The following is a 21,098-nucleotide window of genomic DNA, read 5'->3' on the forward strand; positions in this document are numbered from 1 at the left end:
ACAGAAAGAATAATTTAAAAGGCATTTAGAAGTCAAGGGCCTTGTGGAAGAAGTGTACAGAACAAAATTCCACATAAGTACTTTGTGCTGTGAACAATTTAATAAGAGCTTGAGTTCATAAAACTAGATCCGAATATGAGCTAAAACAGAATGAAAAGAAAAATGTAGGGCTGAGAGGAAACAAATCAAAAACAAACATTGGAGTTCCCATCGTGGTGCAGCGGAAACGAATCTGACTAGGAACCGTGAGTTTGCAGGTTCGATCCCTGGCCTCGTTCAGTGGGTTAAGGGTCTGGCGTTGCTGTGAGCCGTGGTGTAGGTCGCAGATGTGGCTCAGATCTGGTGTTGCTCTGGCTCTGGCATAGGCCAGCAGCAACAGCTCCAATTAGGCCCCTAGCCTGGGAACTTCCATATGCTGTGGGCAGCCCTATAAAGACAAAAGACAAAAAAAAAAAAATGAACTAATAAATTGCAAGCAGCCAGGAATGGGTTTTATAGCTGAAAATCACACTACTGACCTAGAAGTAAGGCTTAAGAATTGAGAAGGAAAAAAATGAAGAGCAAGATAATAAATATTAAAGTCAGTGATGATCTATCATAAAGCAACTGGTATTTCTAAAGTAGAACCTAGCAAATGAAGAAAGAGTTGAGGTGTGTAAAATTAAACCTTCAGATATTCTAGGGAGCATTGGTAAAGACCTGTTGACATTCTGACATTTGTTGGAAGACTCTTTGAATTTCAGTCTGATTCCTGACCAGTCTCCAGATCTCCAAAAAACTTCTCCATGGGAAGCCTTCTCTGATTTCTCAGGGCAACCTGGTCCCTGTTTTATACTCTTAGAGTGCTCTGTGCTTTATCAGGGTCTATTATGACTACTCCGTAGCTACATGGGATTACTGATTATTTGTATCTTTCTTCCCTCCTAGTCTGAAAGCTCTGTGAGGTCAGAGAGGATCTGTTTTATTCAGTGATGATTACCCAGTGTCTAGCTTAGTACCTGCATGAGTAGGTACCGTACAGATTCTAACTTAATAAGTAATGCATAAGGGAATAATAAATACTGTTTAATTAGTGTAGCTTTGTACCTTGGTATGACCAACCCCTCCTTTTTACTCTTTTTGTTGAATGAAGAGTGACACTCCTAAGTGGATATTTTGTAATGAAATTTATGTCCATTTGAACAATACTCTGTTAAATGATGATGTTTACAGTTTTACAGAATTAGTTTTCAGTCTATGCTGCTCTGTCTGTTACACTAGAAAACGATGAATTGTATGTTCCTCACTAATGTATTTGTTTTTTTCCTCTCCTTGTTTGAAACCTGCTAAGTTTGGAAGACTGCTTGACCTCTGTCATCCTATTCATAAGAAATACCAGCTGGCTGTTACGAAACTCTTTGGCCGGTACATGGTCGCCATTGTCGTAGCCTCTGAAAAGGTAGCGAAGGATTGTATTCGATTTCTGAAGGAAGAAAGAGCTGAGCCCGAGACATTCCTTGCTCTGGATTACCTTGATGTAAGAAATGTATAATAATCCTTAGTATTTAGGAGTGACAGATTCTTTTAAAGTATATCTGTATTAACTACAGATGTGATAAATTCACTTGAGTAATAATAAAAAAAGAATGTCTACACACACACACACACACACACACAGTATGTCTGTATTGCCTGGTACTGGCAGTGACTGAGGCAGTCATAGGTTGGATGCCAGTTAGGGAGTCATTCAAATGGCTAGTGTTAACGGCTTGTCAGGCAAAGAAGAATCATCGAGTGGGTGCTGTCTTTCTTAACTTCATTTTTTCCTAATCTGGTTTTGCCTTAATTTGCCTTGATGATTTTGAGCACATTGCTGTAGCAGTGTGCCACCCTGCCTATTAGCCAGCAATTTATTTTGTTCTATGGCAAAGTAAGGAGATGGCTAAGGCATGTGTTCTCCAGGTGAAACGCCAACCTGGCGTCTCAGTTGTAAATATGTGGCCCAGTAAATACATGCCAGCTTTTGGTGGAGCAGGCAGATTTTGAGCCCTGAGGTATGTATGAAGAGCCTTGGAGCGTCCACAGTTTAACTTCTTGAGGCAGGAACTCCATCCTTATCATGTCTGACATCCTTCGGTGACTCTTTCATTGCCTCCTAAAGAAAGGTTCTGCTCAGTTCAGCTTTCAAGCCCCTGCCCTGCGGGCAGCGTGCATGGTGGTGCAGGTCACATGTCCTACAGTTATGCTGACCTGAGTTTGAATCTCAGCCCTCCTTCTAGTTCTTACTCATTGGTTCTTCATTCTTCTGAGCTCCGGTTTCGTCATTGGTCCAGCCGTGGAATCACTCCTTACCGCATGGGATTATTACAAGGGATCTTTACCCGTGAAACACCGAGCACCATGCCTGGCGCAGAGGAGGGCTCAGCAAATGCCAGCTGGGCCTCGGGGTCCAGACTTGCCTTTGGTACTTTCACACCCTCACTCATTCCTTCTGCCCACTAAACTATGTAGCCTAATCTAAATTTCCGTTTTGCTTATTTTGTGCTTAAGATTTTTTTTAAGGCACACTCATTTTGTAAAAAATGTAATACAGAAGAATTTCAGAGATAAAGGAAGTACCCTACCTCTTCTCAGTGCCCAGTTCTTTTAGCACAACTATTTTAGATTTCTTCCATCCATAGAAATTTATATAAATATATGCTCCCTATGTATATATGTATTTTGATTGTATACATTGTTTTTGCTTTATTTTACAAAAATGACTTATACTTGGCTGTTTTTCAGTAGTACCTTGCAGATCTCTCTCGATCTCTTAGTAGACCCAGCTTAAACGTCTTGTCAAAGTTTCTCGGCGGTCTGATGGTTAGGATCCAGTGCTTTCACTGCTGCAGCCCAGGTTCAGTCTCTGGTCTGGGAACTGAGATCCCACATCAAGTGGCTGCACACTTTGGCCAAAAGAAGAGAAAAAAAAAAACTTTCCTGACCTCTTAAGCCTAAAGTGATTTTTTGAGTTTCATACTATTATGCCACTCTTTGGAAGCATGTAAATGAGTATTATCTCCCACTAGATTTTATGACTCTGAGAGCATGAAGTGCTTCTTATGCATTGCTTTGTCCTAACTAGTTAGTGATGGTGGAGTCTGGAAATTATATCTTCTGGCTTTTAATGAAGTGTATTTTAAAAAAATATTATCTGTGCCCATGTTGGGATATTGTTCAGCTTGTTATCAGAATTTATTGTATGTAAGTACATCCTGTTAATCATTTGCTGTCATGCTTATGTATGTTTTTTGAAAAAGGATATACTAAGTATTCGATTTATTTTAATATACCTAATGTATCAAATATTCTTTAAACCTTTTAGATCAAGCCAATCAATGAAAGATTAAGGGAGATCAAAGGCTGTAAAATGGTGATTGATGTCGTAAAGACTCAGTTTCCTCAGCTGAGGAAAGTAATTCAGTTTGTGTGTGGAAATGGCCTTGTCTGTGAGACGGTGGAAGAAGCGAGGCACATTGCCTTCGGTGGACCTGAAAGACGGAAAGTAAGGCCTAGATTGTATTGTTGGATAATCTGAAGCAGTGTTTATAAGATTCACATATCACACACTCAAATATGTATGCTTTCATAAGTTCTCTAATAGAGGGAAAACTAACACAGAATTAAGAGGTTTATGGCATCAGTAGTTTTCATAATGTTGAGTTGAGTTTTCAAAAAGGTAATTTCTATAATACTTCCCCAAGTTGTAAATCATATTTTTGGAAGTTAGATTTACTGTAGTGGTCGCCTAAAGCCAGTAGTTTTTTTTTTTTTTACTTTATATATGATAAATGTCCTTGCTGAATCTTGGATTTTCCCTGCATTTGCATATATAAGATGTGTTTCTGAATGCCAGGAAAGATTTGGGGTGCTTATTTTACCTAAATAGCTTAATAAAGATGTTAAATGCCCTTTTACACATTCAAGGTTTTCACACATTTGAAGTTATAAAAATAGCGCATTTGAATTAGACTACTAATCTCTCAAGGAATTAACTTTCTCGTTTTAAAAATACTGCTTTACTTTGAGTTAATTAAGAGTTTGTATTTAGTTAAGCAATGTTAAATTCTTTGAATTATGTGATGTTTTTTTTTTTAAACTACATTTGTGATAACACAGTGCCTAAGGGCATAAACTCTAGAGTAAGACCAGTGGTGCTACTTAGTAATTCATTATGTGACTTAGGCAAGTTTCTAAACCTCTAATTTTAGTTTGTCATCTAAAATTGGGAAAATAATAGTACCAATTTCATAGAGTTATAGAATTAAAATAAATAATAACATCCAAAGTCTATTATAATGCTCAGCAAATAGCTCTCAAAAAGCGATACTCATTTTCTAATTTACTAGTCAATTTACGCATTTGATCTGGAATGTCCAGAATTGCAGATTAACACAAAACAGGCTATTTTTCTGGGAGACAGGAGTCGCTAGTGTTAAATGTGTTGGCTTGTCTAACGTGATTAACTTGTCACCCACTTGAGCAGTTCCGTCTGTAATAACCTTGATGATGATGCAGTCACGGTCTTGGGAATCGCTGTCATGGATTCTTACGTGTTAAATTAACGCAGGTGTAGTAAGTGCGCTACTAGGGTGTCTTCCTTAGTTTGCTACCTAATTAACTGCTAAAATTGGTGTTTGGAGATTTCTGTGGTCGACGTAAGTCACGTGAAGATGACTGTGTTTTAACCTTCCCTTCGTTCAGCATACCTTTATGATTTATATCTTGTTCACAGTAATACGCTCTACGCCTCTAAGTTATATTTTATTCTTACCACTATTTCAAAATTTTAATCAGCTTTATTTGCTGTATTTTTACCTTAAGTATATTCTGGGGTCTCTTATTTTCTCCCCATTACTATTATTCACTTGAAGAATTTCCTCTGTGTTTTAGGATGCATAAAACATTTGCACAGATGTCACATTTGCACAGAAATCACCTGATGTTTTAAATTGTACTTTCGCTTTCCCATGGACTTGATATTTTTCCATTTACTTGATAGCATGTTTTAGAATTTTCTTTATTCAGGCATTGCAAGTAACATCACAAAATGATATTTTGGTTAGTTTATAAACTACATAAGTACATATAAAATTATGTAATATAAATTACAGCAATTCTGCTAGCTATAGTTAGTCACCAAGGTTTTTAGAATGCAGCTTTTAAATATTTTAAAAATTTATGTAACAAAATTTTAAAATCTGGAGTCTCTTTCAATACATGTAATTATTTCATCCATTTCCCTTAAGCAAAGAAAGAACAATTATTTGCTTTCTTTTCCCACAGAGTTGATGGTTATTATTCAAAAAATACATAGAAAGATCTATCTTTGCTTTGCTTTTTTAATATGATGTGGCAAAAAAAAAAAAAAAATCCAAAACACATACCCCCCCAAAATGTCATTAACCAACTGGTAATTTGTGAAGTGATTATTTTTCCAAAAATTGAACACATTAAATAAGAATAGAAATGTAGGGTAGAGTGAGTTGGAAAAACCAGGGGTACCATCTGAAGTAAAACACAGTTGAATCTAAACTTTATACCTTCTATCGAGGACATTCCACGTGGATTAGGAATGTAAATGGTGGAGTTCCTGCTGTGACACGTGGGTTAAGAATCCAGCTGCGCGGCTCAGGTCACTACAGAGTTTGATCCTGGGCCCAGTAGCGTGGGTAAAAGGATGTGGCATTACCGCAGCTGCAGCATAGGTTGCAGCTGCATCTCAGATTCAGTCCCTGACCCAGCCATGTGCTGCAGGTGCGACCGTTAAAAAGATGTAAATGTTAAAAAGTGAAGCTGTAAGAATACTAAGGGAAATACAGAAAATTTTTTAAATCTCAGAGATAGGAAGGCCTAGTAATATGACAAAACTCTAAAAGCTATAAAAGATGGGCAAACTCACATAACCATAAAAATTTCTGCATGGTCAGAACCACCCTATGCAAAATCAAAAGACATGGCAAACCAGGGAAAATACTTGCAACTCATAATAAAGAGCAGAATTTCCTACAAGCCAACACAGAAAAGAACAGAAACAAAGTTGAAAATGAGCAAGGAAGATGAGCAAACTTATTTTAATGACAGGAAATATAATCGATCTTTAACGTGAAAACTCGCCCTTACTTAAAATATGGGAAATGCTCATTAAAACTGCACCGTAGCTCCGATTCCACCCTATCCTGGGAACTTCCCTATGCTGCGGGTGCGGCCCTAAAAAGACAAAAAAAAAAAAAAGTGTGATAACACTCTATGGGAATGCTGTGGGGGTATAATGTGTACCCACTCTGTGAAGGGCAGTTCTAGCAGCTGCGCTTCCTAGAACTTCTCATGCGCGTAGGCTCGCATGTATGTGAAATGATATATACACAAAAGATTGTTCATTGAGTCATTGTGTGTAGCAGGAAAAATTGAAAACAATTTGCCCAAGACTAGTTCAGTAAAATTATACGCGTTCATAGAATGGAACACTCTGCAACCTTAAATAAGAGTGAGGCTCTTTATATACATGTGTGAGACAATCTCCCATATATATTCAGTTTTTTAAAAAGTAATGTGTGGACTAGTGTGTATAAAAATTGGGGAAAGAGGAGTTCCCGTCGTGGCGCAGTGGTTAACGAATCCGACTAGGAACCATGAGGTTGCGGGTTCGGTCCCTGCCCTTGCTCAGTGGGTTAACGATCCGGCGTTGCCGTGAGCTGTGGTGTAGGTTGCAGACGCGGCTCGGATCCCGCGTTGCTGTGGCTCTGGCGTAGGCCGGTGGCTACAGCTCCGATTCAACCCCTAGCCTGGGAACCTCCCTATGCCGAGGGAGCGGCCCAAGAAATAGCAACAATAACAACAACAAAAAGACAAAAGACCAAAAAAAAAAAAATTGGGGAAAGAAGAGATGTATGTGTATATTTGTTTATGCAAAGGTATCTCTGGGAGAATACATAAGAAATTGATAGCATCGATTACCCCTGAGGAGGGTCACACGGTGGTGGGAGCCGGCAATGCCAGGGACATTTTTTACTCTGTACTCTTGTATCTTTTTGGATTTTGAACTATGTGAATATTTTACCCATTTAGAAACAAAAGAAAATGTTAGAGTATATTATTTTTCACACCAGTGAAAGGCAGCTTTAAAAATATGTATAATCTGTATAACACAGAAATTATAGGAGAATCTATTTTAGCAGCTTGTAACACTGAAGTAATATTTCTTGAAGCAGTTGAAGTTGGTTCAGTGGAATAATTGGTTATCCTGCAGAACAAATTTTTAATGCCAAAGAATTCCTAACCCATCTTCTCTGGAAGTTTTATTTAATGCTATTTAAACATTTCTGCAACTCTTTATTTTATATGAGATCCCAGTCCCATTTTTGGGGGGGGATGTAACTTCCAAAGTAGGTATAGGATCACTGCACTGAACAACTAATATAAGCCATAAGTAAGGGATTTGCAGGCTGGAAATAGGAATTATAGTCTTTTCAGAATAGGAATTTGATTGTAAATCAAATGAAAATAGGTTATTTGATAATAAATTTTCTTTTAGAAGGAGTAAATTTTTTAATAAACCTAGAAACTATCCCCCCCGCAAGACCTATAATCCTATGAATATTTGGCCATTTTTTAGAATTTAAGGTGGTGTATAACACGGTGGTTAAGAACATAAACATTTAGGAGTTCCCATCGTGGCGTGGTTGCTAACGAATCCGACTAGGAACCATGAGGTTGCAGGTTCGATCCCTGGCCTTGCTTAGTGGGTTAAGGATCCGGCGTTGCCATGAGCTGTGGTGTAGGTTGCAGACGTGTCTTGGATCCTGAGTTGCTGTGGCTGTGGTGTAGGCTGGTGACTACAGCTACGATTGGACCCCTAGCCTGGGAACCTCCTTGTGCCGTGGGAGTGGCCCTAGAAAAGGCAAAAAGACAAAAAAAACAAAAACAAAAAAAAAACAGGGACATAGATGTCTGACTAACTTATTAGTTTAGGGATTTTAGTCCCTGTGTATGGCCTCAGGCAAGTTTCTTAATATCCTTATCCCCATTCTATAAATGGAAATAATATTTTCCTCATAGTGCTGCAAACAGAATTGAATAGCATCCATGCACTACTTCAAGCAGACTATGGGCAGTGGTAAACAGTTGCAGTAACAAAAGCAGCAGCCAACCAAGCACTAAAGTAAAAAGAATCTCAGAAAATCACTTGTACCCCTGCCCAAAGAGGGGAAGTGTCTTGCCCAAGTATCGTGGCTGGGAAGAGCGTTCACATTCAAACACTATGGGAATTAGCTCGAAGTTCTCGGTACACTCATTTCTCTCTCTTCTCGCAGAACCAGCCCATGGAGTTTTTCTTTTATGTCACATTTGGCTTTTATATATTGGAAATGGAAGTTAATAAATGTTAGACCACGATGGAGAACAGACGGAGGTTCCTTAAAAAACTAAACATAGAACTACCATATGATCCAGCAATCCCACTCCTGGGCATATATCCAGAGAAAACCATAATTTGAAAAGGCACATGCACCCCAGTGTTCACTGCAGCACTGTTTACAATAGCCAAGACCTAGAAGCAACAAAAATATCCATCAGGAGTTCCCGTCGTGGCGCAGTGGTTAACGAATCCGACTAGGAACCATGAGGTTGCGGGTTCGGTCCCTGCCCTTGCTCAGTGGGTTAATGATCCGGCGTTGCCGTGAGCTGTGGTGTAGGTTGCAGACACGGCTTGGATCCAGCGTTGCTGTGGCTCTGGCGTAGGCCAGTGGCTACAGCTCTGATTCGACCCCTAGCCTGGGAACCTCCATATGCCGCGGGAGCGGCCCAAAGAAATAGCAAAAAGACGACAAAAAAAAAAAAAATATCCATCAATGGAGGATAGGATAAAGGAGATGTGGGGTGTGTGTGTGTGTATACACACACGCACAATGGAATATTAGTCATAAAAAAGCAACAAATTATACCATTTGCAGCAACATGGATGGACCTAGAAATTATCATTCTGAGTGAAGTCAGAGAAAAACAAATACCACGTGAGATCACAAATATGTGAGATCTAATAGAAATGAAACAGTAGAACTTATGAAACAGAAACAGACTCAAAGATTTCAAAACCAAGCTTATGTTTACCAAACGGGAGATGTGGCAGTGTGGGAAGGAAGGATAAATTACAGTTATTACATGTGGAATAGACAGGTAATGGGGAGCTGCTGTATATCACAAGGAAACTCAGTACTGTGTGGCAGCTTGTTTGGGAAAAGAATCTGAAAAAGAATGGATTTATGTAAAACTAATTTACTTTGCTATACTCCTGAGATTAACACAAATTTATGAGTCAGCTATATTCCAATAAAACTAAAAAAAACGAATGGAAAGGCTTACCATGTTCTGAGATTGGAAGAATCAATGTTATCAAAAGGAATATACTACCTAAGACAGTCTACAGATTCAGTGCAATCCCTATTAAATTACCAATGGCATTTTTCAGAGAACCAGAAAAAAATATCTTTAATTTTTATGGAAACACAAAAGACCTCGAATATATAAAACAATCTTGAGAAAGAAGAACAGAGCTGGAGGAATCAGTCTCTCTGCCTTCAGATATTACAGAGCTACAGTCATCAAAACAGTATGGTACTGGAGTTCCTGCTGTGGTGCAGTAGAATCGGTGGCCTCTTGGGAGCACTGAGGCATGGGTTTAGTCCCTGGCCCAGCACAGTAAATTAAAGCACTGCGCAACTGTGCCTTAAGTTGCGAATACAACTTGGATCTGATCCCTGGTGCAGGAACTCCATATGCCATGCGGCAGGAAAAAAAAAAAAAAAACAAAAACCAGTATGGTACTGGCACAGAAATAGACATACAGATCAGTGGGACAGGATAGAAAGCCCAGAAATAAACCCACGTACATATGATCGATTAATCTGCAGCAAAGGAGGCAAGAATCTGCAAAGGGAAAAGACGGTTTCTTCAACAAGAGGTGCTGGCAAAACGACCGCCACATGTAACGGAATGAAATTAGAACACTCTCAACACCATACGGAAAAGTAAACTCAAAGCGGATTAAAGACCTAAATGCTAGACCAGACACCATAAAACTCCTAGAGGAAAACAGAACACTATTGGACATAAATCACAGCAGTGTCTTTGTAGATCCATCTCTTAGACTAACGAAAATAAAAGTAAATGACCTAATTAAACTTAAAAGCTTTTATTTATTTATTTTACGTGCATACATTCTTTTTTCTCACATGATCTTGCTCCATCATAAGTGACTAGGTATAGTTCCTGGTGCTGTGTATAGCAGGATTTCATTGCTTATCCATTCCAAATGTAACAGTTTGCATCTGTTAACCCCAAATTCCCAGTCCATCCCGCTCCCTCCCCCTCCCCCTCAGCAACCACAAATCTGTCTCCATGATTTTCTTTTCTGTGGAAAGATTCATTTGTGCCATATATTAGATTCCGGATACAAAAAGCTTTTTTTTTTAACTTTTGCACAGCAAAGAAAACCATTAACAAAATAAAGATAACCCACAGAGTATGAAAAAAATCTTTGCAAATACCATGACTGACAAGGGATTAATCTCCCAAATATGCAAACATCTCGTACAGCTGTATATCAAGAAACAAGCAACTGAATTTAAAAACGGTCAAAAGATCTTAACAGACATTTCTCCAAAGACAGACATAGATGGCCAAAGAGCACATGAAATAATGCTCAACGTCACTAGTTACTAGAGAAATATAAATAAAAACCACAATGAGGTGTCACCTCACTCCACTCAGAATGGCCATCATCAAAAATTGTTTAGCCAAGACATGGAAACAACCTAAATGTCCATCGACAGAGGAGTGGATAAAGAAGATGTGGTATATACACACAATGGAATATTACTCAGCCATTAAAAGGAACGAAATACCGGCATTTTTAGCAGCATGGATGGACCTAGAAATGATCATGCTAAGTGAAGTCTGTCAGACAAGGAGACACCACCATCAAATGCTTTCACTGACATGTGGAATCTGAAAGAAGGATGCAGTGGACTTCTTTGCAGAACAGATACTGACTCACTGACTTTGGAAAACATGGTTTCCAAAGGAGACAGTTTGGGGGGTAGGAGATACACTGGGGGTGTGGGATGGAAATGCTATAAAACTGGATTGTGATGATCACTGTACAACTATATCAATAATATATAACTATATTGATAACTATATTAATAACTATAATAATTATATTAATATTTATATTAATAAATTCATTAATAAAATTTTAAAATTGTTTATCTATAAACAATAAATGCTTGAGAGGGAGTGGGAAAAAGGGAACCTTCCAACACTGTTGGTGGAAATGTAAACTGGCTTTCCTTTTTATTAGTTCACATTACATGGTTTTAGTCCTCTGTAGGCTGTCTCCTCTGCTTTGACTAATTAATTAGAAACATTTGCAAAGCATTTGGGAATTGCTTTCATTTACTCCATAAAGCATGTGGATACTCACAGGACTCTGAACTTCAAGATATTTTTTATACCTTTGATTACATTTAAAAAAATTTTATTGGTCCCAGTTTCATATTTATTTTAGAGAGCATGATATTTTTGGTATCCTAAAGTAACTAAGGCTATTTTTATAACTTTGACATGTGATATCAGATTCTTCAAAATATAGTATTACATACTTGAAAACTACCTGATGTTAAATATAGATATTCTTGGTTTTTGCTTCTCAATATTGAATATGTTTGGAACTAATATACAATTTTATTTCAAACTTTTCAAATCGCTGCTAATTTCTTGCCTAGAATTGTTGGGGCCTTCGCAAGACAGAGTTCTGTGTCTGGGTTTTTGGCCGGCATCCCTCATGAGCTAGTTATTGTAGAGTTCAGTTAAGTAGTTTTTCTCAGCTACAGATTCTCAGGTATAAACATTGCCATATTATGTTCTGTTTTTATCTTCTTTGCGTACATTTCTCCAAGGTAAAATATTTTTATTTTACAGACAGTAGCTCTTGATGGAACATTATTTTTAAAATCTGGGGTGATCTCTGGAGGGTCAAGTGACTTAAAATACAAGGCTAGATGCTGGGATGAGAAAGAGTTAAAGAATTTAAGAGACAAAAGAACCCAGCTAATCCAAGAATTAAAGGTAAATCCATGTTGTAAAAATTGTAGAGTACTAAGTAGAATAATTCTGTTTTTAAGCTGATTTTTTGTTTGTTTGTTTTTGTCTTTTGTCCCTTTAGGGCCACACTCGCGGCATATGGAGGTTCCCAGGCTAGGGATCCAATCGGAGCTACAGCCGCCAGCCTACACCACAGCCATAGCAATGCCAGATCCAAACCGCGTCTTCGACCTACACCACAGCCCACGGCAACGCCGGATCCTTAACCCACGGAGCAAGGCCAGGGATCGAACCCGCAGTCTCCTGGTTCCTAGTCGGATTCATTTCCACTGTGCCACGACGGGAACTCCTAAGCTGATTTCTTGAATAATAAAAGTATTATCCCCATATTAAAATTCAAATTATGTGGGATGGAATAAAGTTAAGAAATAAAAATCTTTCTCTTACCCATCTTTACATCTTAGTGGTATTTGCCAAACATAATTTGGTACATAGCCTCCAGAAATTTCCTCTATATATGCAAGTGTATGTATTATTTTATGATTTTTTACAATAGACTTTTTGCTGTAGGTAGTGTTTGCAACAGACCTTTTTATTTGATATCTTAATATGGACATGTTTTCATTTTGGCATATAGAAAACTGCTTTTTTTTTTAATGACCCCTGTCTGGTATTTCATTATATAAATTTTGTTTATTTAACCAATGTCTAATCATGGCCATTTTGTTTTTTGCTATTACAAATGATGCAGCATTAAACATTCTTAGAGAGGGAAAATAGCACAATGTCTAAGAGAATAAGTCCTGTAGCCTCTCGGCCTGAATTTGAATCCTGCCTTTGCCACTAACGAGCAGTATGACCTTGGGCAAGTCACCTAACCCCTTTGTACCTTAACTTTCCATCTGTGAAACGGGGATAATAAAAGGACCTTCCATAACCAGATAGTCCAGATAAAATACTTAACAATGATGCCTGGCAAAAACGGTAAGCACTATATAAATGTTTGTTTTTATTGTTATATCTCTAAGATGTTTTCCTTGTGTGGAATTTCGGGGCTGAGGATATGTGTATTTAAAATGTTGATAGATGTTGATAAATTCCCACCAAAAGAAAACCTGTGATAGAGTGGGTATGTCCCTGATTGCAATACTAGATATTAACAAAAATTCAAATATTTGCCCATCTGTTAAAAAAAAAAAAAGGAATCTAATTGTTTGACTATACAGTTCTTAAATTATAACTGAAGTTGAGCATTTACTTATGTCTTTGTTGGTTCTTTGTAAATTTTTTACTTTTGTGAACCTATTTATTTCTGTGCACATTTTTCTATTAGGTTTTTACTTTATTCCCCACTTTAAGAATTATTATATAATAATTAGTCCTTAGTCATATATGTTGTAAATATATTCTCTACTTGGTCTTTTTTTTTTTTTTTTTGGCCACACCTGCATCATGCAAAATTTCCTAGGCCAGGGATCGAACCTGCACCACAGCAGTAACAATGCTCGGTCCTTAACCTGCTGAGCCACCAGGGAACTCCTCTATTTGACTTTTTTGTCGGCTATATTGACATATATAATTTATATGTATTAACAGTCACCAGTTTTAAATACATGATTGAATAAGTTTTGACAAATGTATGTAATCAGGTAACTACCAGCAGCATGATTAGAACATTTCCATAACCGCTGTAATTCCTTTGTGCTCCTTTGTAGTCAGTCCCCTCCCCGGACCCTCTGGACCCTGGTAACCCAATCTATTTCCCATCATTAAAACTTTTTCTCACTTAGAATTTCATATAAATGGACTCATACAGGAAGTAGTCTTTTGTGTTATGCTTTCTCCATTTAGCCTAATGCTTTTGAAATTCACGTTGTGTGAATTCCACACAGTTCCTTTTACTGTTCAGTATCTGTTTGACATTTGACTTTGTTTCGTCACATGTGTTTTTAATCTTTACACAGCCAAATTTATTTATCTTTTGTAACTTCGGGGTTTTACTGTCATACTCAGACCTTATTTCTGAAAATGACAAAAGATTCAATCATGCTTCCTTGAAAGGTCATCTTTAACAAAGTAAGTAGAGTGCTTTTAGGTTGCTTATTTTTCCTGTTGAGCATCTTCTTTTGTGTATACAAATGGCTAGTTTGTGATTCAAGGTGACCTTCTGGCAAGGTGACTCAACTAATTTAATCTTTTTCTTTAAGCATAATACCACAATTATGTTTTGATCTAAGGAATATAAATATTCAGCTTTTGAAGCTGTTTAGAGATTCCACTAAGCTCCTGCCTGTGTCTCACCTGAACCTCATGGAGAGCTGGGTGTGAATGATGTCTTGGGTTCTAGGGGAGCCACTGGGAGAAGTTGATGCAGGGCTTCTCTTTTGATCTTTGAGGAATGATGGGAGAAAAATCAGGACATAGAGGGATCCTGGAGAGAGGTTAAATGTTTCTCCCATGTGATATCTTGGTCTTGAACCTCATGAAGCTAAATATTTGTGGGTTGTGGCCTCCCTTTTCCTGAGTTTGGGGGAGGCCAGAGAGATATCTTTTCCTCTGTCTCAGTAGGGCACTGACCATCTTCTGTTGTAATTGCTGGCCTGGGGGGGGGGGGTGAGAATATTTGTGGGTTGACAGTTAGGGTATCGTATTACCCAGACCTGATCCTCAGCAGATAAAGAAGTACCTCAGTGCACGGAGGTATTCCGGGATATTCCAGGAGCCAGTCAACACTTGAACCAAAAACAAGTGGAGAAGCAATAAGGAGATGCAGTGTAGTGTTGACCCTCCCTCTGTCTCTACAAACAAACGATAGAATAAAGTGGATGGATTGAAGGATAAGACGGCCATTGTCGAGAACCCCATTAACCTGGAAGACCAAGTGCAACAGTATTTCAGTGAGCGAGAAAATTACAAAGATCAAAAAAAATCATGAGAAAAATAGAGACTTAGGTAGACTCAGGAGACGTGGAATGGGAATAATCAAAGTTTCAAAAGGAGGAAAAGGAGCAGAGAGAAGAGGAAATAATTTAAAAAGAAGAAAATGTCTCTAACCTGAGAATCCACTTTAATTTACCATGCAGTTCTGGAGTTTCCATTGTGGCTCAGTGGTTTACAAACCCAACTAGCATCGAGGAGGATGCAGGTTCGATCCCTGGCCTCGCTCAGTGGGTTAAAGATCCGGTGTTGCTGTGGCTGTGGTGTAGGTCGCAGACATGGCTCAGACCCCGCGTTGCTGTGGCTGTGGCGTAGGCCGGCAGCTATAGCTCCGATTTGACCCCTAGCCTGGGAACCTCCAAATCCTGCGGTGCAGCCCTAAAAAGACAAGAATAAAAACAAAAAAAAAACTATACATGCAGTTCTATGTACGCTTAATGATAAAAGGGCACACAGTAACACAGATCTAGGTGTAATTCCTGAACACCTAGGTTATAGAGGCAGTGCTAAAATACACCCTTCCTTAAAAATATTCCTTATGCGTTAAAAAAAATCAAGCTTATATCAGACTACAAAACAAGGTGAGACTGGAATAATAGCTTTAGGCAACCAAGGGAAAAGGGCGCTGTCCCAAGACTGCATTTACCCTTCAGGAGTCTGCACATAAGCAGATCAGAATGTTATCCACATATCCCACGGGACGGAAATACCAGATAAAGGACTCTAAGCAACACATGAATTAGAACAGACCTAATTATAATAAATGAATAGTGCTAAACTAACGCAGCAAAACCTGGGAACTGGAAATGGAGAGAGAAATGTGTTCCAAAGGTCTTATCCTTGAGAAGATGAAGAAATAATATTCCAGAGGCTGTGTCTTGGTAGATGGGGTGACAGAGTGGGACTAGAGTATTTAAAAGTATACGGGAGTGCCCGTCCTGGTGCAGCGGGAACAAAGCCGACCAGGAACCATGAGATTGCGGGTTCGATCCCTGGCCTCCTTCAGTGGATTAAGGCTCCGGCATTGCCATGAGCTGTGGTGTAGGTCGCAGACACGACTTGTATCTGGTGTTGCTGTGGCTGTGGTGTAGGCCGGCAGCTGTAGCTCTGATTAGACCCCTGGCCTGGAAACCTCCATATGCCACGAGAGCAGCCCTGAAAAGACAAAAAAAAAAAAAGGTCAGATGGAGGAATTTAAAACTTCTGTGTATTGGTCACTAAGGTAAACACGAGTGGGTTTAAGTTTCCCAAGCTCGTCATAGCTAAAAGGCAAAATTCAGCTAAATGTCCTTGTAAGAAATTGTCAAAATTGAATGTTGAGAAGTATGAGATCAGCACCTGGCAAGTGCAAACAAAAAAGAAAGGAGTCACGATATCAAACAATGTGAACTTAAGCTTTCAATAAATACTTATCAAATGAATTGAATGAAGGACCTCCTGTATTTAAAAAAAAAAAAAAAAACCAAGATCCCCATTGTAAACCTCTTTGCAGCACATAGTACCTAAATATTGGAAGCAAGAATATGTAATAAATGGAGTTCCCTGGTGGCCTATTGGTTAGGGACTTGGTGTTGTCCCTGCTGTGGCTTGAGCTGGATCCCTGGCCGGGGAAACTTCCACATACCGTGGGCATAGCCGAAAAAACAGTAATAAAAAGAATACTTGGAAGTTCCTGTCTTGGCACAGCGGAATCAAATCTGACCAGGAACCATGAGATTGTGAGTTTGATCCCTGGCCTCGCTCAGTGGGTTAAGGATCTGAGCTACGGCGTGGATCTGGCGTTGCTGCGTCTGTGGTGTAGGCCAGCAGCAACAGCTCCGATTAGACCCCTAACCTGGGAACTTCCATATGCCTCGAGTGCGGCCCTAAAGACAAAAGACAATAAAACTTTTTTTAAAAAGAATACTTAATAAAAATGAAATTACGGTGAAACATTTCACTATATGTACCTCTTTCAGAATTGGACAGCTCTGGTAGACAAAAACAGTAGCTTAGAGGAATTGGAATCATAAAGATGTTACACTACCTGAAGAAGGCCAATCGCAAAACGACAAATACTGTGTGCCTCTGCTTTCCTAAAGCAGTCACATTCGTAGAGTTGCAAGGGCACGATGGTGATTGTCAGGGCCCGAGGGCATAGACGGGGGAGCTGTTCTTGTGAGTCTGGTTGCAGTTTTGCAAGGTGAAACGTGTTCTACGGGTTGGTTGCACAGCGATGTGAATACTTAAACACTATTGAACACTGAAAAACGATAAAGAGGAGTGTCCGTCGTGGCGCAGTGGTTAACGAATCCGACTGGGAACCATGAGGTTGCAGGTTCGATCCCTGCCCGTGCTCAGTGGGTTAGGGATCCGGCATTGCCATGAGCTGTAGTGTAGGTCACAGACGTGGCTCGGATCCCACATTTCTATGGCCCTGGCATAGGCCAGAGGCCACAGCTCCGATTAGACCCCTAGCCTGGGAACCTCCATATGCCACAGGTCCGGCCCTAAAAAAGACAAAAACAAAACAAAACAAAAAAACATCCATTAGGAGTTCCCATCGTGGCTCAGTGGTGAACGAATCCGACTAGGAACCATGAGGTTGCGGGTTCGATCCCTGGCCTTGCTCAGTTGGTTAAGGATCTGGCGTTGCCATGAGCTGTGGTGTAGGTTGCAGACGTGGCTTGGATCCTGTGTTGCTGTGGCTCTGGCGTAGGCCAGTGGCTATAGCTCCCATTGGACCCCTAGCCTGGGAACCTCCATATGCCACGGGATCGGCCCTAGAAAAGGCAAAAAGACCCAAAAAGAAAAATTTTTTTTTAGGGCTTTTCTCTCCTCTTCACGAGAGGTTCTCGTCAGCCTTGAGCTCCGGCCCATATCCCGTCGCCTCACATTGCTTGCGCTCTGGCTCAGCAATGCCCACGTGCAGAAGCAGATTAAGCACATGATGGCTTTTATTGAACAAGAAGCCAATGAGAAAGCAGAAGAAATAGATGTGAAGGCAGAAGAGGAGTTCAACATTGAGAAAAGTCGTCTTGTACAAACCCAGAGACTGGAGATTATGGAATATTACGAGAAAAAAGAAAAGCAGATTGAACAGCAGAAGGAAATTCAAATGTCTAATTTGATGAATCAAGCGAGGCTCAAAGTCCTCAGAGCCAGCAGTGACCTCGTCACAGACCTGCTAAATGAAGCAAAACAGAGACTCAGCAAAGTGGTGAAAGATACAACCAGGTGCTGAGTGTCGTCGGATGGAGTGGTCCTCCAGGCTTTGTACCAGTTGTTGAAGCCCCAAAGGTTCCTTCGCTGCAGGAAACAAGATTTCCCGCTGGTAAAGGCTGCTGTGCAGGAAGCCATCCCTGTTTACAAAATCGCCACCAAAAGAGATGTCGCTGTCCAGACTGATCGGGAGGCCTACCTGCCTGAGGAAGTAGCTGGCAGGGTTGAGATCTGTAACGGGGATCGAAAAATCAAGGTTTCCAATACCTTGGAGAACCGGCTGGGCCTCATAGCTCAGCAGATGGTGCCAGAGGTGCGGGGAGCCTTGTTTGGTGCCAATGCCAACAGGAGGTTTTTGGACTAAGCCTGGGAGGTGGCGTTCATCCCCTGTTCTCCTCGTGGGACGTGACGTTCTGACATTTGAAGACACCCGCGTAGCCTCCTCTTCACTGTTCTTACATCCTGTGTTTATCAGTGGGTACCCTTCTGTAGTTCACACCCCTGGCTGATGGTAAATGATGGCAGAGAGTTTTATTTTACAGAATAGGAAACCTTTCTCTAACTTATCTGAAAGTAACCCAGCCTCCAGCTGGTTCTGAAGCATGAAGGTCCCCAAGTCATCTGCCCTTCTCTGGCGCAGCGTCCAGCCAAGAGGTCTGGTCTCTGCTCTCTGGGCTTCAAGTGCATGTGGGGCCACATTCCTTCCAGCAGTAGCAGCTTAACTGCTAACTGTTTGGGCTAGATGAGTATACTTTATTTATTAGAACAAAATGTGTACGTGGAAAAAAAATTTTTAAATAAGGTTCATCAGTAACAAACCTGACTAGCATCCATGAGGATGCGGGTTCCATCCCTGGCCTCAGTGGGTTAAGGAACTGGCATTGCTTTGAGCTATGGTGTAGGTCAGAGACGTGGCTCAGATCCCATGTTGCTGTGGTTGTGGTGCAGGCCAGCAGTTACAGCTCCTATTTGACCCCTAGCCTGGGAACCTCCATATGCTGAGGGGGCAGCCCCAAAAGACAAAAAAAATTTTTTTTAACAAAGGTAAAAGCCATTGTATACACTTTTTAGATATTTATAAAGAAGACTACATTTTGTGGTGGCAAAAACCTGGAAACAAAGTGAATGCCCATCATTAAGAGAGGGTTGAATCATTTTGTTACAGTCACACTGGAATAATATGCAGCCATTAAAAGAATGAATTTAGAGCATTATCCATTGACTTTTGTGAATAACTGAGTAAGAAAAGCAAGAGGCAAAAAAGCATGTTTAATACGATTCTAAATTTGCAAAACAAGACTGAAGAAAACCACATAAGTAGGTGAACATATATGCACATGTTTTCACACAAGGACGTGTAGTGAAAATCTAGAACATACCCTCGGGAGTCACCCTCGGGCTGAGAAACGGGTGGGGGGTGGTAAGGGACAAGGATGTGCTGAGACAAGGCAGCGCGTGTCACACGACCTCCATGCCTCTCCACTCCTCATTTTCGTGCCCGTTTCCTGCTAGGCACTGAGTTTTTGAGGGTGCTGTGTGGTGTCTCGTTATCCTAGTCCTTCACTGCCCCGTCTTTTGTTGGCAGAAGGGAAGACAGTGTGTGGGTGTGGTTACACGTCAAAGTCCGTGAATTCTGACATATGAAAGAAAGCATTTTCACTTTTATAAAATATTATTTTTTCTTCCTTTTTAGGATTTAATGAAAGCACTTCGCAAGGAAGCAGATTTGAAACAAATACAGGCACTAATACAAGGAACTCATACGCGACTCAAATATTCGCAAAGTGAACTAGAAATAATTCAAAAGAAGCACCTTGCTGCTTTTTACCGGGTAACATAGACCAACATAAAACTTGATGGAAATTAGAACCAGGAAATAGAATTTCAGGAATTACATTTATATAGCACCATGTAATTTTTACACTTTTCTGTGAGGTTTATTTTTTTTGTCCTTTAAGTTACTTTATTTTATGGTTATTATTGTTATCCAGTTATACCTGAATTTACTTTATCTCGCAGATTCTCTTTTTATTCTAAAAGATACATATCATGTCGGAGTTCCTGTCATGGCTCAGCAGTTAACCTGACCAGTATCCATGAGGATGTGGGTTCGATCCCTGGCCTCACTCCGTGGGTTAAGGATCCAGCGTTTCCGTGATCTGTGGTGTAGGTCGCAGACACAGCTTGGATCCTGAGTTGCTTGGTTGTGGCGTAGGCCAGAGGCTTCAGCTCCAATTGGACCCCTAGCCTAGAACCTCCATATGCCGTGGTGCAGCCCTAAAAAGACAAATATAAATAAGTAAAAGATAACCTGTCATGTTTTGGCTTCACTATATAAAGTTAAGCTGGCCAGTTTAAAAAGATCCTTTTTGGGAGTTCCCTTGTGGCACAGCAGGTCAAGAACCTGGCACTGTCACTGCAGTGGCTTGTGTCTCTTCTGTGGCACAGGTTCAGTCCCTGGCCTACGCACTTCCATGTGCTGTGGGTGTGGCCAAAAAATTAAAAAATAACAGACATGTTTTTCTCTCTTCTGTATTTAGGAACAGTCTCAGCTACAAAGCGAACTGCTGAATATTGAGTCACAGTGTACTATGTTGAGTGAAGGAATCAGAAAACGGCAACAAAGAATTGAAGGATTTCAGGAAAAGATAGATAAGGTTATGAATGATATATTTATTACTAGGTCACATGCAGGATGTAGTTCTAGACAGATACCAGATGTAGGGCTTCTTCAGTATGTGCTAAAGCAGAGTACGCTAAGTGCTAAGTTTTGTGGGTTTGCCAAGTCTATTTCCTTGTGTTTTTTGAGAACCATTGTTGGCTCATCTCAAGACAATGAC

General features: G+C 40.0%; 1 protein-coding gene and 1 pseudogene across 1 annotated transcript in view; both read left to right on the forward strand.

Annotated features, from left to right (window-relative positions):
• SMC1B (structural maintenance of chromosomes 1B) overlaps nt 1-21,098 on the forward strand; it is a 91,233-nt gene that overhangs the window by 33,406 nt on the left and 36,729 nt on the right. The window contains exons 10-14 of the mRNA XM_021091388.2: nt 1,331-1,516; nt 3,344-3,523; nt 11,998-12,144; nt 19,952-20,089; nt 20,799-20,915. Coding sequence (XP_020947047.1) covers nt 1,331-1,516; nt 3,344-3,523; nt 11,998-12,144; nt 19,952-20,089; nt 20,799-20,915 — 768 coding nt within the window. The remainder of the gene's footprint in view (nt 1-1,330; nt 1,517-3,343; nt 3,524-11,997; nt 12,145-19,951; nt 20,090-20,798; nt 20,916-21,098) is intronic.
• Nucleotides 16,242-18,694, forward strand: LOC110260810 (V-type proton ATPase subunit E 1 pseudogene; annotated as a pseudogene).

This window comes from Sus scrofa, chromosome 5 (genome assembly GCF_054392235.1).
Source record: "Sus scrofa isolate SSC_HxYL_T2T_F1_AM1 chromosome 5, Sscrofa_HxYL_maternal_Yorkshire_Landrace_v2.0, whole genome shotgun sequence".
Taxonomy (NCBI): domain Eukaryota; kingdom Metazoa; phylum Chordata; class Mammalia; order Artiodactyla; family Suidae; genus Sus; species Sus scrofa.